At 44.4% G+C, this 14,850-nt stretch overlaps 1 protein-coding gene across 3 annotated transcripts in view; it reads right to left on the reverse strand.

Annotated features, from left to right (window-relative positions):
- The window catches only part of ARMH3 (armadillo like helical domain containing 3), a 181,025-nt gene that overhangs the window by 3,005 nt on the left and 163,170 nt on the right, over nt 1-14,850 (reverse strand). For all 3 annotated transcript variants that reach the window (XM_064595201.1, XM_045878674.3, XM_064595200.1), the window contains one exon: nt 905-1,021. In XM_064595201.1, the coding sequence (XP_064451271.1) occupies nt 905-1,021 (117 nt within the window). The remainder of the gene's footprint in view (nt 1-904; nt 1,022-14,850) is intronic.

Here is a 14,850-nt window from a genome sequence, read left to right on the forward strand (position 1 = left end):
CATCTCACATCAGGGTCAGAGCTGGACTGTGTTTAGTACAAGACAGATAATCTACAACCCCGCACCTTCATCACGAACACGGCAGGGGGAGGAGGCGCGTTCTACCCCAGCAGCAGGAGGGCTGAGCTATGGGAAAGAGGTGTGGCGTGTCCTGGTCTCAGCCCCCAGCCACAATGTTCATTTACAACCAGGCGGGTGGAGTGGCAGGACTGAGACAGGCAGGTCTAGCTTTTCCCGAGAGCAGCTCTGAGCACAGGGCACGACAGAGACCATCAACAGGGAGAGCCGGGTTCTGTGGCAGTGTTGACTGGGGGTGGAGGAGGAGGCAGAGCAAATGCTCACTGGCTCCAGGTGGCCACAGGTGGGGGCTGCAGGCAGCTGAGTGATTGGAAAGGGGGGTGGGGATGGGGAGTGAAGACTGGAGAACTAGACTGGGAGGGCACTCAGACCAGAAGCCGGTTAGGAATTTAGGAAGAAGTGTTGCATAAGGAGGAGAAGAATCAATGATTCTCATTAGTTGCTTGGAGGACAGGATAAGGAGTAATGAGCCAGAGCTGCCATTGCGAACACACATCCAACCCCAGGCCCAGCTGGAGCTGTTCAAGGGCTGTCTCCGTGGCTGCAGAAGAGAGATAGACGGGCAATGCTGCCTCAGAGAACCCTAACCCTCACCCTTGCCCCCCTGGCACCAGTACCCTGGGGAGTATCTTCTCTCACTGCCTGGTCCTGGGCTGCTTTGGAAGAGAAGTTCCACACGCAATCTCAGCAGACCCCTCAAGTCTTACTTCATCAGCCTTTGGCAAACTGTGGTTGTTCCCTAGATGCCCAGCTGCACGGTATAACCCACTGGCTGGGAAAGGGCCCTCAAGAGACATAGGCAGAGATGGAGGCAGGGCAGACTCACCAGCTCTTTGAAGAAGGCAGCTTCCTTGTGCTGCTCTGAGTAGCGTTCATGCTGATCCAGGCCATCCTGCAGCTTCAGTGTGAGCGTGTCATAGTTGGCCCGTACTACCTCGAGCACCTGGGGAGGTCAAGGGCCAGGCAGGACTTAGGCCATTCAAAGCCTATGTCACTCGGGCCCCACGCCCCTCATGCTGCCCTTGGGGGTTGGATTCAGTCCCTCCACAGACTATGCTCACTACTTATCACCCAGAAAAAAGTCTGGCCTCAGCAATTCCTCAAGTTTCTGGGACCATTTTTTTAAAGAAGATTTTATTTATTTATTTGACAGAGAGAGCGAGCAAGCACACAAGCAGGGGGAACAGCAGAGGGAGAGGGAGAAGCAGGCTTCCCTCTGAGCAGGGAGCCCGATGTAGGGCTCGATCCCAGGACCCTGGGATCATGACCTGAGCCAAAGGCAGAGGTTTAACCAACTGAGCCACCCAGGCGCCCTCTGGGACCATTTTCTAATCTCTTCTCTTCCTGGCTTTTCCTGACCCATCCCTCCTGGCCACCAAGGCTGTTTACTCTGGCTATGGTAAAAGAGCACAAGAAGAAGTGACAGAACAGTGAGTGTCTGAGCTCAGCAGCATCCTGATACCATAAATGTGTTCTCAGCCATATCTTGCAGCTTTCTTTGGCCAGGTTGTCACAGTTGCTGAGTAAGACTTTGCCAATGTCTCCTTTTTCCCTTTCTGGGAACCACATTTCTTCAGTCCCGGGATGTTCCTCAGCACCATCTGCCACTTGTTTTCATCTCTCCATGCCAACTCAGTCTTCCCATCCATTGCCTGGATCGAACTTTTGGGCCTTCCAGCCTTGGGATGTCGGGGACACTTTCTTGACTAAGCTAGAGCTGACTGCATCTTTTGTTCTGATGAGGGGTCTCTCCCCTTTCTCTAACTTTCTATGGGGGGTGGATTCAGACCTCCACTGACTCCAGGAACCTTGGATCTCTGTGGTTCCAAAAGGAAGTTCTGATGTGACTTCAGTTGTTAAGACCATGAATTAAAGGCAAGGACACTTAGGGGGAAAGGCACTACATCAATATAGAAGTGAGCTGGGCAGAAAGGAGAGACCAGGAGAGGGAAAGACTGTTCACTGTGGTAATCTGGGCGCTAGCTATTTTGTAACTGGATCTGACTAGGGAGCGAAGTCTATGACGTCATGGAGAGCTCCCAGCTCAGTAAGGAACTTGGGAGGAATGAGTGAGGCTTAATTCTTTTTTTTTTTTAAAGATTTTATTTATTTATTTGCCAGAGGGAGAGAGAGAGAGAGAGAGAGCACGAGCAGGGGGAGTGGCAGGCAGAAGGAGAAGCAGGCTTCCCGCTGAGCAGGGAGCCCAATGCAGGACTCGATCCCAAGACCCTGGGATCATGACCTGAGCAGAAGGCAGACACTCAACCGACTGAGCCACTCAGGAGTCCCATTGTGAGGCTTAATTCTAACAGAAGGTAGGGGTGAAGAGAATAAGCTAGAGTCAGGACTGGTCAGAGGGTTTGAAGATGGCCTCCTGAGGGGCACAAAGTACCTCTAGGCTGTTCTCACCAATTCAGTCTTGTGCCAGGACATACTTCTCTTGGTAGCAAACACTTCTGCCTGCCAAGAATTTCTGAGGGGAGAGTAATGATGGTGAACACAGGGAGGGCTGTGTCCTCAAGTTTGGCGGGGGAAGGGACAGCTAGGGCAAAGATCTGGCCTAGGCTCCACGCTCAGTCTCCTTTCCTCCAGACACTCAGCTCCTGAAGGTCCCTCTGCCTATGTCCCACGGACCCTATTATCGGCTGGCTCCTTTGCTTCTAATTCCATTTGTCAGCTCTGTCAGCAGGAGGACCAGTACTCAGCAATGGCAGTCACCCACAAAGTAATCCAGCCCTTTCATGCATGTGGGCTGTGCTTGCAGCTGAAATATCTATAGCCAAGGTCTTGGCCCAGAAGTGAATGTCTCAAACCCTGAAAAAAGCAAAATTCCTCCAAGATGGAACCGGCCCCTAGGAACCAGACAGAACAGAATAATACATGCATTCCCTAACCCTGAACTCTGGGCAGCCTCAGCAATGCCTATGACCCAGCATCCTGGGCTCAGTCTTCCCTAAGGGATATCAGGTTAAGACAAATACCATGCTAAAGCCAATTCTGAGAAGAAGGTGCAGCATGTCAAGAGATGCTACATCCTGGGGCGCCTGGGTGGCTCAGTCGTTACGCATCTGCCTTTGGCTCAGGTCATGGTCCCGGAGTCCTGGGATTGAGCCCCCGCATCGGGCTCCCTGCTCAGCGGGAAGCCTGCTTCTCCCTCTCCCACTCCCCCTGCTTGTGTTCCCTCTTTCGCTGTGTCTCTCTTATCAAATAAATGGGTGGAATCTTTAAAAAAAAAAAAGGAGAGACGCTACATCCTGAGAGCCTCAGGCCTCAGGCCATGCTGCCCCGATCACCTGGGCTTTCTCCTCTTGCCACGGCCAAGTGGAAGGTCTAAGATCTCACTCAGAACAGGGATTTTTCATTTCCCAACAAATTTGGCTTTTGTCAGAAGAATTTAGTTCAGGGGCGCCTGGGTGGCTCAGTTGTTAAGCGTCTGCTTTCGGCTCAGGTCATGATCCCAGGGTCCTGGGATGGAGCCCCGCATTGGACTCCCTGCTCGGCAGGAAGCCTGCTTCTCCCTCTCCCACTCCCCCTGCTTGTGTTCCCTCTCTCGCTGTGTCTCTCTCTGTCAAATAAATAAATAAAATCTTTAAAAAAAAAAAAGAAGAAGAAGAAGAATTTAGTTCAGTTTCTTTAAGGGAGGTGAAAGCAGAGAAGGTCCTTGAGCTATCAGTTCCTTGGAAGGAAACCAGAGGCCTGGCTGGACTTAGTGCATGATCTCAGCTCTCCTCTTATCCAGGTCTTACTTCCTTTCTTCTTTTTTCCCCCACAGGTAAGCTGCCCTTCAGTTCACTCAGCCTCTTCCATCTCCCACCCTACTCACCTCTCTTAAATTCCCAGGAGAACAAGATATTCTAAGTTCAGGTCTGGGCCCTAGCCCACTTGGGACTCTGGAGCAGTAGGGCTACCTTCCTATTCTAGGACTTTGCTTTCTGTAGCTTCAGACTCTAGGAACATAACCCATTTGGGCTTCACATTCCACACTGGCCTGGGACATGGCAAAGGGCAGTACTCAGGCAGAAGGCAATCTCCCAGAGTGCCTGTATCTTAGGTTTTACCACAATTTGCAGTCTCTGGCTTCTATCTCCCCAGTGCAAGCCCACCTTCTGTCATCAGGTTGTTGGGCTTATGGGCTTCCTAGAACCACCTCAGCTCAAGGCAGCTCCAAAAGCAGAAAAACATCAACAAGCCATAGGCTCTCTGAGGAGTCCTCACACCCCCACATATGGCCCTCAGTAGACAGAAGCCTGGATCCTGGCAAAGGACCTAATATTAAGAAAGAGAACTTAGGGGCACCTGGGTGGCTCAGTTGGTTAAGCGACTGCCTTCGGCTCAGGTCATGATCCTGGAGTCCTGGGATCGAGTCCCACGTCAGGCTCCCTGCTCAGCGGGGAGTCTGCTTCTCCCTCTGACCCTCCCCCTCTCATGCTCTCTGTCTCCCATTCTCTCTCTCAGATAAATAAATAAAACCTTAAAAAAAAAAAGAGAGAGAACTTAATTGGGAATCCCACTCTTTTTTTATTAACATATAATGTATGTGGATACAGGTCTGTGATTCATCAGTCTTACAAATTCACAGTGCTCACCATAGCACATACCACTCTTACTACGGATCTCAGACAATTTACCTAACCTCTTTGAGCCCCAGCCTGTCTCTCTCTATAAAATGGATTTTCTTTTTTAGATTTTTATTTATTTATTTGAGAGAGAAAGAGAGAGCATGAGTGGGGAGAGGGGCAGAAGGAGAAGCAGGCTGAGCAGGGAGCCTGATACAGGACTTGATCCCGGGACTCCGGGATCATGACCTGAGCTGAAGGCAGACACTCAACCGACTCAGCCACTCAGGCATCCCTATAAAATGGAATTTGAAGTCACCTTCCTAAAAGGACATGGGAATAAACGTTTTGATTCCTGAAAGTAACATACAACTGATAAAAACATTATCATCCCACTGGCTACACAGCTACCTGGACAGCTCTGGGGACTCAAGAGGAACTGTCTTCACAGCCCAGGAAGTACTCACCTATTTCAAACTAAGCCAAAGAACCTATGTGTATAAATAATTCTTCACCACAAAGGAACATCTTCTGGATTTAAGTGGAAGACACAAATGGCCTCAGTTTCAAAGATCATATACCCTCTTCTTTGACTTGAAATACTCTGCCTCAGGTGAGGGAAGAACAAACTGGGAGTGGGGTAGGGACCTAAACCCCTCCTGAGGTCTCTAGAGAAGGGCCTGACATAGGCTTTAAGGTCAGAGAGACATAAATTTTGGTTCCATATCAACCACTAGTGAGCTCTGTAAACTTATACACATTACTTAATCTCTTTGAGCCTCAGTTTTCTTATCTGTAAAATGGGGATAACACTACCTATACTGTAAGCTTATAAAGCTGATATAAGCATGATACGAGATGGTGGTCCAATGTCTGGCACATAAGGAATAGTCAGTAAATGGTTACTAATTTTACAATGAAAAGTTCTTTCTGGTATCTCCAGATAGTTCTAACCATAAGCCAGGAGATAGGGCCTTGCACATCTTCATTCAGATTCTAGTAAAGAAGAAACCTAATTTCTCTATTCAATATGAAAGCAGGCTTCCATAATGACCCCACTATCCTGAGTGTAACTGGCAATGCATTAGCAAGAAGTCAAAGAGTGTCCAGTACCCACTGCTTAACAATCTTGGTGTAATGCAAGAGGATACAGGTTAAAGAAAAACTGCCCAGAGAGGCCAGTTTTGCATAATACAAGTTGTCAGGCTCCTGGCCATGTCAGGATCAGGAGGGAGAGAGATCCCAGGGCAAAAAGTTTGTTTTGTTATTTAAAAAAAAAGTTAGTTCAAAACTGCTGAGGTTTCAGACACACACACCTTTCCCCAAGCACATATGATAGGCATTACCCACAGACTATTCAGTAGCCTGTGCCCCATTTTTTATTTTATTTTTTTTTAGCAGAGCCTTTGAAATGGGAAGTAACTTCTAGCCTAAAAATAGCAGCAAAGGAGAATCACCAATGGAAAAGTTCCTGGCAAATGGCTATCCAATCTTGATGTCAGAGGTCTATGCCTTGTCCCTAAAAAATTGCTTAGTCTCAAATCTCTGATGTACTGAATTCCCAGAAGGAGAATTAGCAGACAAATAAGTAATAGGATGTGACATGACAGCAAACTTAGGTTCATTACCTTCTCAATCTGAACTGACATCTACAGTATAACCTATTTGGGGAGAGTACATAAGGCTGCCACCAGCCCACGTCCAGCCAGGGCAACATATACGGCTTTCCCTATTAGACAGGCGGCCAAATGAGGATGAAAGCACAAGATGACAATAGAGACTTCTTATAGAAGAGGAAATAAACATGGAATCTATCAAGCTTGCAGTGGGGTGTAATAGAAAGAGGCTACAGAGTTAGAGAAACCTGGGTTCATATCTTGGCAGCATCATCTAGCACTTATATGACCTTGACCTGTCTAAGCTTTAGTTTTTTTATCAGTAAAACAGTCATCATACAATTTTTTAATAATATTATGAAGATTAGAGATAATACATGAAATAAACATAAAAATATAAATCATAAGATCTAGCCAACAGAAGGTGCCAATGAATGACGGCGAATGAGATTGAAACAAAAAGAGAACTGGAAATAGGAAATACTTGATGCATTCGAATAAGATGAATGAGGTGGTGAAATGGTGGCCAGGAAGGTCTGGAGCTCCCACTAATATATAAGGAGAGTGATATGAAAGGCAACCGTACCTCTTTTTGCCAAAGTGTTACTATGGGGACAGAACCATAGAAATAATAGTTCTGGAAGGAACCTTTGAAATCACCTACCTAATCCATGGCTCTCATTTCACAGTTGAAGAAACAGATGTCCAGGAAGATTGTAAAGTACCCAAAAACACAAAGCTGGAATTAGACAAGAAAGTCTTCTGACTCCCAATCCAGTGCTCTTCCTATATTGGCAAGCTAGTTTAACCTGGGGCACATTCCTTAGTTTACAGGCTAAGCTTAATTTTTCAGAGAACAAACATTCAAGGAATTCAAACTCACTCCTAAGAAGTGGGAAGCATGATCTGTAGAGAGCTGGAAAGGTAATCTGGTGAAAGCCTGGTTTGATGCTTAAGTTTTCATTACTACCAGGTCCCTCAGGGCTCCAGGACTTGTCAGTTTCCACCAACAGCAGCTGAAGATCCTGCTCAGCCCTGCTGTAGTTGGTATCAACTACCACCAAAACTGTACAGACCACTCCAAACTCATTATCAGCAAAATCTAGTTTGGGTTGCTATTTTATTTTTATTATTTTTATTTTTATTTTAGAAAGAGAGAGAGAACACAAGCATGAGGGGCAGAGGGAGAAGGAGAGAGACTCTCAAGCAGACTGCACTGAGCATGGAGCCCACACAGGGCTCACTCTCAGGACCCTGAGAATCATGATCTGAGCCGAAACTAAGAGTCGGACACTCAACCGACTGCACCACCCAGGCGCCCCTGGGTTGCTATTTTAATTATTTAGTACTCATTTAGAAGCTTGAAGTACAAAGGTCTTTAATCTTTCATGGGCTTCTTTGGCTGCAGCCATCAGGTGGTCTCCAGGCTTGGGACTCGGGGTGTTAAAAAGATTCAATGAGGGGCAAATAGGTGGCTCAGTCGATTAAGCGTCTGCCTTTGGCTCAAGTCATGATTTCAGGGTCCTGGGATATAGTCCGTGTTGGGCTCTCTGCTCAGCCTCCCTGCTCAGTGGGGAGTCTGCTTCTCCCTCTCCTGGTCCCCCTCCCCCTACTCATGCTTGCTGTCTCTCAAATAAATAAATAAAATCTTTTTTTTCCCAATGATTTTTATTTATTTATTTGACAGAGAGAGAGACAGCGAGAGAGGGAACACAAGCAGAGGGAGTGGGAAAGAGAGAAGCAGGCTTCCCGCTGAGCAGGGAGCCCAATGTAGGGCTCGACCTCAGGACCCTGAGATCATGACCTGAGCCGAAGGCAGTCGCTTAACCAACTGAGCCACCCAGGCGCCCCTAAATAAAATCTTAAAAAAAAAAAAAAAAGATTCAATGAATACCTTCTACAATGTGACCCCTCCCCCTCTTTTTAAAGTAAGCTCTATGGCCAACATAGGGCTCAAACTCATGACTCCGAGATCAAGAGTCCCAGGATTCACCGACTGAGCCACCCAGGGGCCCCTAAATACATTCTACAATGAATGCTCATACCTCAAGGCCAATTTTCCATTCTCTGAAGGAGACTGTAACTACTCCATTCCCACTTCCATGCGCTTCTCTTTTACCCTGCCAAACCCCCCTATCATAGAAAAATTAATCTCTGGATGATTTGAAACAGATAGAGTAATTGTAAGGAGGAAAGATGATAAAGGCTTTTTAGAGGATTTTCATGATAATCTCCATCTATCTCTCCCACTGGACTCTGGCTATTTGCTCTATTTCAGATGTTTATTCACTAGTTAGAGACTATGATTTTTTTTGGCTCTATTTTTTTCTCCATAAGGTGGGAAAAGACAGCTTGAGAGATTAGGCTCTGAAACCACAAACAAGAACATCACCAGGCGTAACTCTGCATATTGCCTTTGCTTCTCTCTCTCAGGGTTTGAGAGAGCTGACCAAGTACTGCTTATTCTACGAGCTGATGACAGAGAAATAATGAAAGAATTTGGTCCATGGCAAGTTGTTGGGAAATGAAATTAATCCCTTGCAATGGTTCCACCTTTGGGACAAACCTATCCTGGTGCCCAGAGAACCAAAAAGACTGGACTAAAAAGGTTTGCTCTCCACGCCACCTGTCTAAACTGTTCATTGCTGTAGCATAATGTCCTATCTCTAAAGAAATAGTGCTGAGCAGAGTAGGCCTTCAACAACAGTCAGTGGCAAATGGATTGCTAGAGGGTAGAGGAGTGGCCAAGTAGCTGCAGGCAGTTTTTATGGTAAATGCAGACTGAGATCTTCCTCTCATTGTCCCTGGAAGAACACACTGAGTCAGCCAGGAAGTCTGAAAACATTTTCCTTCTACCGAGTAAACTTCCTGAAACTCAAAGGAAGATACCCTTTCCTCTAAAAATGAGAATGACCTACTCAAGGCACTGCCTAGCTCCCTTCTCTGAATCTGTTATAGGGCTGAATTGCTCTGTAAATTCTGGCAAGAGACTGAAGAGAAATTGCAGGTCTGATCCTTCCTTTTTCTCTGAAAGGACCTAATCTGTGTAGCCACCCATCTTTCCTCTACTCTTCCCAAACCAGACCTCCCCCAGAACTGGTGATGTGGAGGAGGAACAAGCTTCTCTTCTCCCAGAAGCAATAAAGGGCTGTCCCTAACCTTGCGATTTCACCAGTGTAAGGGCAGCCTCTCAGTGGCAATCCCACAGGTAACTGGTACGGTGCTGGACTGCATGGAAGCGGAATTCAGGTGATAAAGAAGCAAAAAGACAATTCCTCCTCCTCCCTAATCCATATTTATTCTTCCAAGTTCAGAACTAGCTGAACAAGAAGCACTGCAAAGATGTTCTCCAAGTAAAGACCTTGATGGATCACTACTGGGTCTAGCTGTACTTGGGCCCTGAAAAAGAGTTTCAACCAATAGCTACTAATTTTCAAAAGAACATAGTCAGAAGTATGGCTGTATTTCACTCTCATGTGGAATTTAAGAAACACAAGAAAAAAAACGATTAAAGGAAAAAAGAGAGACAAACCAAAAAACAGACTCCTCACTAGAGAGAAAAAACTGGTGGTTGCTGGAGCAGAGGTGGGTCAGGGATGGGTGAGATAGAAGGGGATTAAGAGGACAATTACCTTTTTTTTTTTTTTAAGATTTTATTCATTTATTTGAGAGACGAGAGTGCGAGAGAGAGAAAGCAGGAGACGGGGAGGGTCAAAGGGAGAAGCAGAATCCCCACTGAGTGGCGAGCCCAATGCGACACTCGATCCTAGGACTCCAGGATCATGACCTGAGCTGAAGACAGATGCCCAACCGACTGAGCCACCCAGGCGCCCTAGAGGACATTTATCTTGATGAGCACTGAGTAATGCATGGAATTGTTGAATCACTATAGTGTACAACTGAAACTAAAATAACACTGTATGTTAATTATACTGGAATTAAAAAAAAAAAAAAAGTACGGCTCTAGAGTTAGCCTGCCTGAACTCATCCTAGCTCCACCACTTACTAGCAGGTTAGCCTGGGTGAGCCTCAGTTTCCTCATCTGTAAAATGAGGATTATAATAATGTTCTTCATAGAGAAGTGGTTGTGAGGATTAGATAAGGCAACAGATATAAAGTGCCAATCATACTACTTGACACACAGAGTGCTTTACATTATTAGGATTCTCTTTCATTTTAATATAACTCCATGAATAACTGCTTTTTGGTTTTTTTATTTAAATTCAATTAATTAACATACAGTATTTTTTTTTCTAACAATCTTTCACTTTTTTTTTTTTTTTTTTAAGATTTTATTTTATTTAAGAGAGCACAGCAGAGGGAAAAGCAGGCTCGAGCCTGACATGGGGCTCAATCCCAGGACCCTGGGCTCATGGCCCGAGCCGAAGGCAGATGTTCAACTGACTGAGCCACCCAGGTGCCCCATAACATATAGTATAATATTAGAAATAACTGCTTTTTGGAACCTGAAATTCCAAGCCTTGCCATAAATTAGCAAACTTTCCCCTCCCCCACTTTCTGTAACAGATGTATCTTCCATAGCCTTCCCAAAGAGGGATTTCCTGTGGAGGAAAGAATGTGTGCAGAGTGGCAGGTCCTCTCCTGGAGAAACAAACACACTACTACCACTAATTTCCTTACTGAGACTATGTCACAGCTAGATTCTCAGCCCCCCAAAGGAAGAGACCCAGTGTTACATTATAGATTTTCCACAATGCCTAAGAGAGTCCTAAGAAACAGTAAACATTCAACATGCTTGTGGACTAATTTAGTAACACTCAGGCCCAACCAAAAAGGAAAGGAATTTCTCATCAAGGTCACACAACAAGATTAGAGTTAGGCCATCACAGTACACCCAGCATTCTGGTAGGCTTCTAAAGCCCTCAGAGCCAAGTCCAGCCTTTAAGGAGCTAACAAGCAAAATGGGGACTCAAGATAAACCACCTTGGAAGGACATACCCACAGATATAAGCACATACAGGGTGGAGCCAGCAGTGCTTAGTGTGGTTTGGAATCAGCTGCAAAACTGACCAGTGAATGAGTGGCCCGGCTGAAAGAGTGTCACACCTTTTAAAACAGGGAAAATTAACAAATCCAAGATCTCTTTTATTTTGTCCACCATCTCCTCCACTTTACATTACTGTGTCGGTTACTTCTGAGTGCAAAATTTTCCACCAGTGTAGTAGGGCCCCTGAGATGGCAGCCACCGGGAGGGCCATTAGCTCTGACAGGTCTGGGACTCTGGCACTGACAGCTTAGGCTCTGTCAGGTCCCATCACCTGAGGGGCAGACTGCTTAGGCTCAGCCCTGATACTGAAAAAAATAAGCCCTGCACAAAAGATGAGCAAAGGGTTAAAAAGGTGGGAAAGAATATTACTTTACTTCTCAAACACATAATCTATAGCTTCAATTTCTCAAATCAGGTTTGACCCATTCTAAAATGTCCTTTTGAGGTGTGTTCAATTTAGCAATGAATTTCAACTGCACAAATTCAGCTCAACTGTGCAGGGTACTCATTATAGATAACTGTCCAAAACAATCTAAGCAGATATACCCAGTGTTCTTTGAATGGCCAGGTTCAAAGTCTTGCTGAGCTATTTTTAGCACTTTGCACACTCTACCTAAATACATTTGCATCTCAGAAGATGAGGAGAAGAAACAATTAGGTTCAGGAGCTCCAAGGCTAACTAGTACCCAGAGAAGACTGTTTACTTCCTTCAGATACTGTCTGCTTAACCTTCTCTTAAACAGGGCAAAGCCTGTCCATTTAGACATGGCCTAAAAGGGACACAGTGATCAAGTACACAGTTAAAAGGACAAAATGTCAGCTAGGCAGGAGCTTCATGTTTCAGTTCTCCTTGTTGTTTTGAGATTTGAGGGTGAACCTGCGTAAATGATCAATGTAAGGCTGGGACCTCGGCCCAAGAACAGAAGGGGAAAATGGGGAAAGGGAAGTGACATCTTTTAGTGGATTATCTTAAAAAGAATATTAAAATGCTCACTATATATATAGTTTCCATTATCTATTCAAGACTCCCTTCTACTGACTGAAAGAGGAAAAAAGAGAATGAAGTAAAATGGGACAATGTATGTGAATAGTTAATACAAGGGAAGGTTCTCTGAAAAGTGAGTGAAATTTAAAAAATTCAGCTAAGTAACTCCAGGTATATTGTAATATTTTAAAGTAGTTCACGACTTCCACTTTCACTCATGATGGAGTAATTGAGAACTGTGAAAGACATAACCCTCTTCAGACACTGGATAATAGGGAGTGCAGGACAGGTATCCTGAGAGAAAGAAAACATAAGATGAGCATGAAGGTCTTGCAGGGCTAAGGACACCCTGGAGTTTGGGGAGACAGAGGTGGCTAGAACTTGTGAGGCAGATTACCAGAGGAGGTGGTGAGGCAAAGAAAAGAGTTTCAGAAATTTGCATACTGTTCCCACTGCATCTGTCACTGATAATAAGGATTGCATGTATAGGGTAACTCAACCACATCAGACCAAAAAAGAGAATCTGTAAGCTCACACGGAACTGAGAGGTGTTTGAATTTTGACCAACCAGAATGAAAAGTACCCATGGTATACCTACAGCATTCCTAAAAGACCCCAGAATGGTCCCACCTTAGAAGTGTAACTAAACTAGCCCTAGAGTAAAGGCTACTCTAAACCTACCCAAACAAAGATTAAAAAGAAGTTTCATGGATGAATTTGGTCAAAAGGAACAAACTTCCAGTTATAAAATAAATAAGGACTGATCATGTAATGTACAATATGTTGACTATAGTTGACACTGCTGTATCGCCTGTTTGAAAGTTGTTAAGAATGAATCCTAAGAGTTCTCATCACAAGGAAAAAAAACATTTTTGCCCTTTCTTTGGTATCTATATGAGCTGGATGTTGATTAAACTTACTGTGGTAAACATTTCATAATATACGTAAGTCATGTCATTGTGCTGTACACCTTAAACTTTTAAGTGGTGTATGTCAATCATATCTCAATAAAACTGGGGGGAAAAAAGATCACAACAACAACAAAAAAGGAAGTTTCCAACGGACCATGCTATTCCAGAAAGAACTTACCTCCCTTCCTGAACAAAGTCCAACACTATTTAATAAAGACAACAAAATCTAGCACTCAACTACATAACATTCACAATGCCTAGTATCCAATAAAAAATTACCAGACATGTAAAAAACAGGAAAATGTGACTCATAACCAAAAGAAGCATTAGTCAAAAGAAAGAGACCCAGAAATGAGATACTGGAAGTAAAAGCAAGGACATTTAAAGAGCTTTTATAGGGTAGTCTGGGTAGCTCAGTGGGTTAAGAGTCCGACTCTTGATTTTGGCTCAGGTCATGATCTCAGAGTTGTGAGACTGGGCCCCGTATTGAGCTATGTGCTGAGCGTGGAGCCTACTTAAGATTCTCTCTCTCTGGGGTGCCTGGATGGCTCAGTGGGTGGGTCATCTGACTCTTGATTTCAGCTCAGGTCATGATCAGGTCCTGAGATTAAGTCCCAGGTCAGGCTCAGTGCTTAGCAGAGTCCGCTTGTTCCTCTCCTTCCCCTCTGCTCCTCCCCCTGCTCCCTTGTGCACTTGTGCACACACTCTCTCTCTCTAAAATAAATAAAATCTTTAGGGGCGCCTGGGTGGCTCAGTTGTTAAGCATCTGCCTTCAGCTCAGGTCGTGATCCCAGGGTCCTGGGATCGAGCCCCACGTCTGGCTCCCTGCTCCGCGGGAAGCCTGCTTCTCCCTCTCCCACTCCCCCTGCTTGCTGTGTTCACGCTCTCGCTGTGTCTGTCAAATAAATAAATAAAATCTTAAAAAAATAAAATAAAATAAATAAAATCTTTAAAAAAAAGAAATTCTCTTCATCTCCCTCTGCCCCCCTCTAAAATAAAAAGAGCTATTATAAATTTGTTCAAGTATTTAAAAACATCCATAAACATAATAAGGAACAAAATGGAAGATATAAAGCACAACATAATAAAACTGCTGAAAATTAGTGTTAGAGAGTATCAAAAGCAGCCAGAGGGGAAAGAATACATTATATTGAGAGGAAAAAAAGAGCAGAATTCACATTTCTTGTCATAAACTATATAAACAGAAAACAACAAAATACTATCTGTGCCCCCCAAAATTTACTGTTAAGCTAGAACTCTATATCCAGCAAACACATTTTTCAGAAATGAGGGCGAAATACAGATCTTTTCAAACAATCTGAGAGAATATGTTGCCAAAAGTCCTACACTACAAGAGATGTTAAAAGAAGTCCTTCTGGCAGAAGGAAAGTTACATTATCTGGATCTATAAATAGGAATGGACACTGGAATGGTAAATACATGGATAAATATAAAGTACTTTTACATAAATTTTAAAATGAGGAAAAAAGTAATTGACTCTTTAAAGCAAAAAATAAGAGCAATGTGGGCATTCCCATGTCTGTGTGCACTCCCTCATGTACCTATGTACACTATTAAATTTGGTTTTCTCCTGTTTAAGAAATAATAGTAATAATAGCAATGTATTTATAAAACCTGGAAGAAAATTTATAAAACCTAGAAGAAAAATGTATGACAACACTAGTACAAAGGACAG

Source organism: Mirounga angustirostris, unplaced genomic scaffold (genome assembly GCF_029215605.1).
Source record: "Mirounga angustirostris isolate CCGP_5_RB_7025 unplaced genomic scaffold, mMirAng1.0.hap1 SCAF_6, whole genome shotgun sequence".
NCBI classification, from domain to species: Eukaryota; Metazoa; Chordata; class Mammalia; order Carnivora; family Phocidae; genus Mirounga; species Mirounga angustirostris.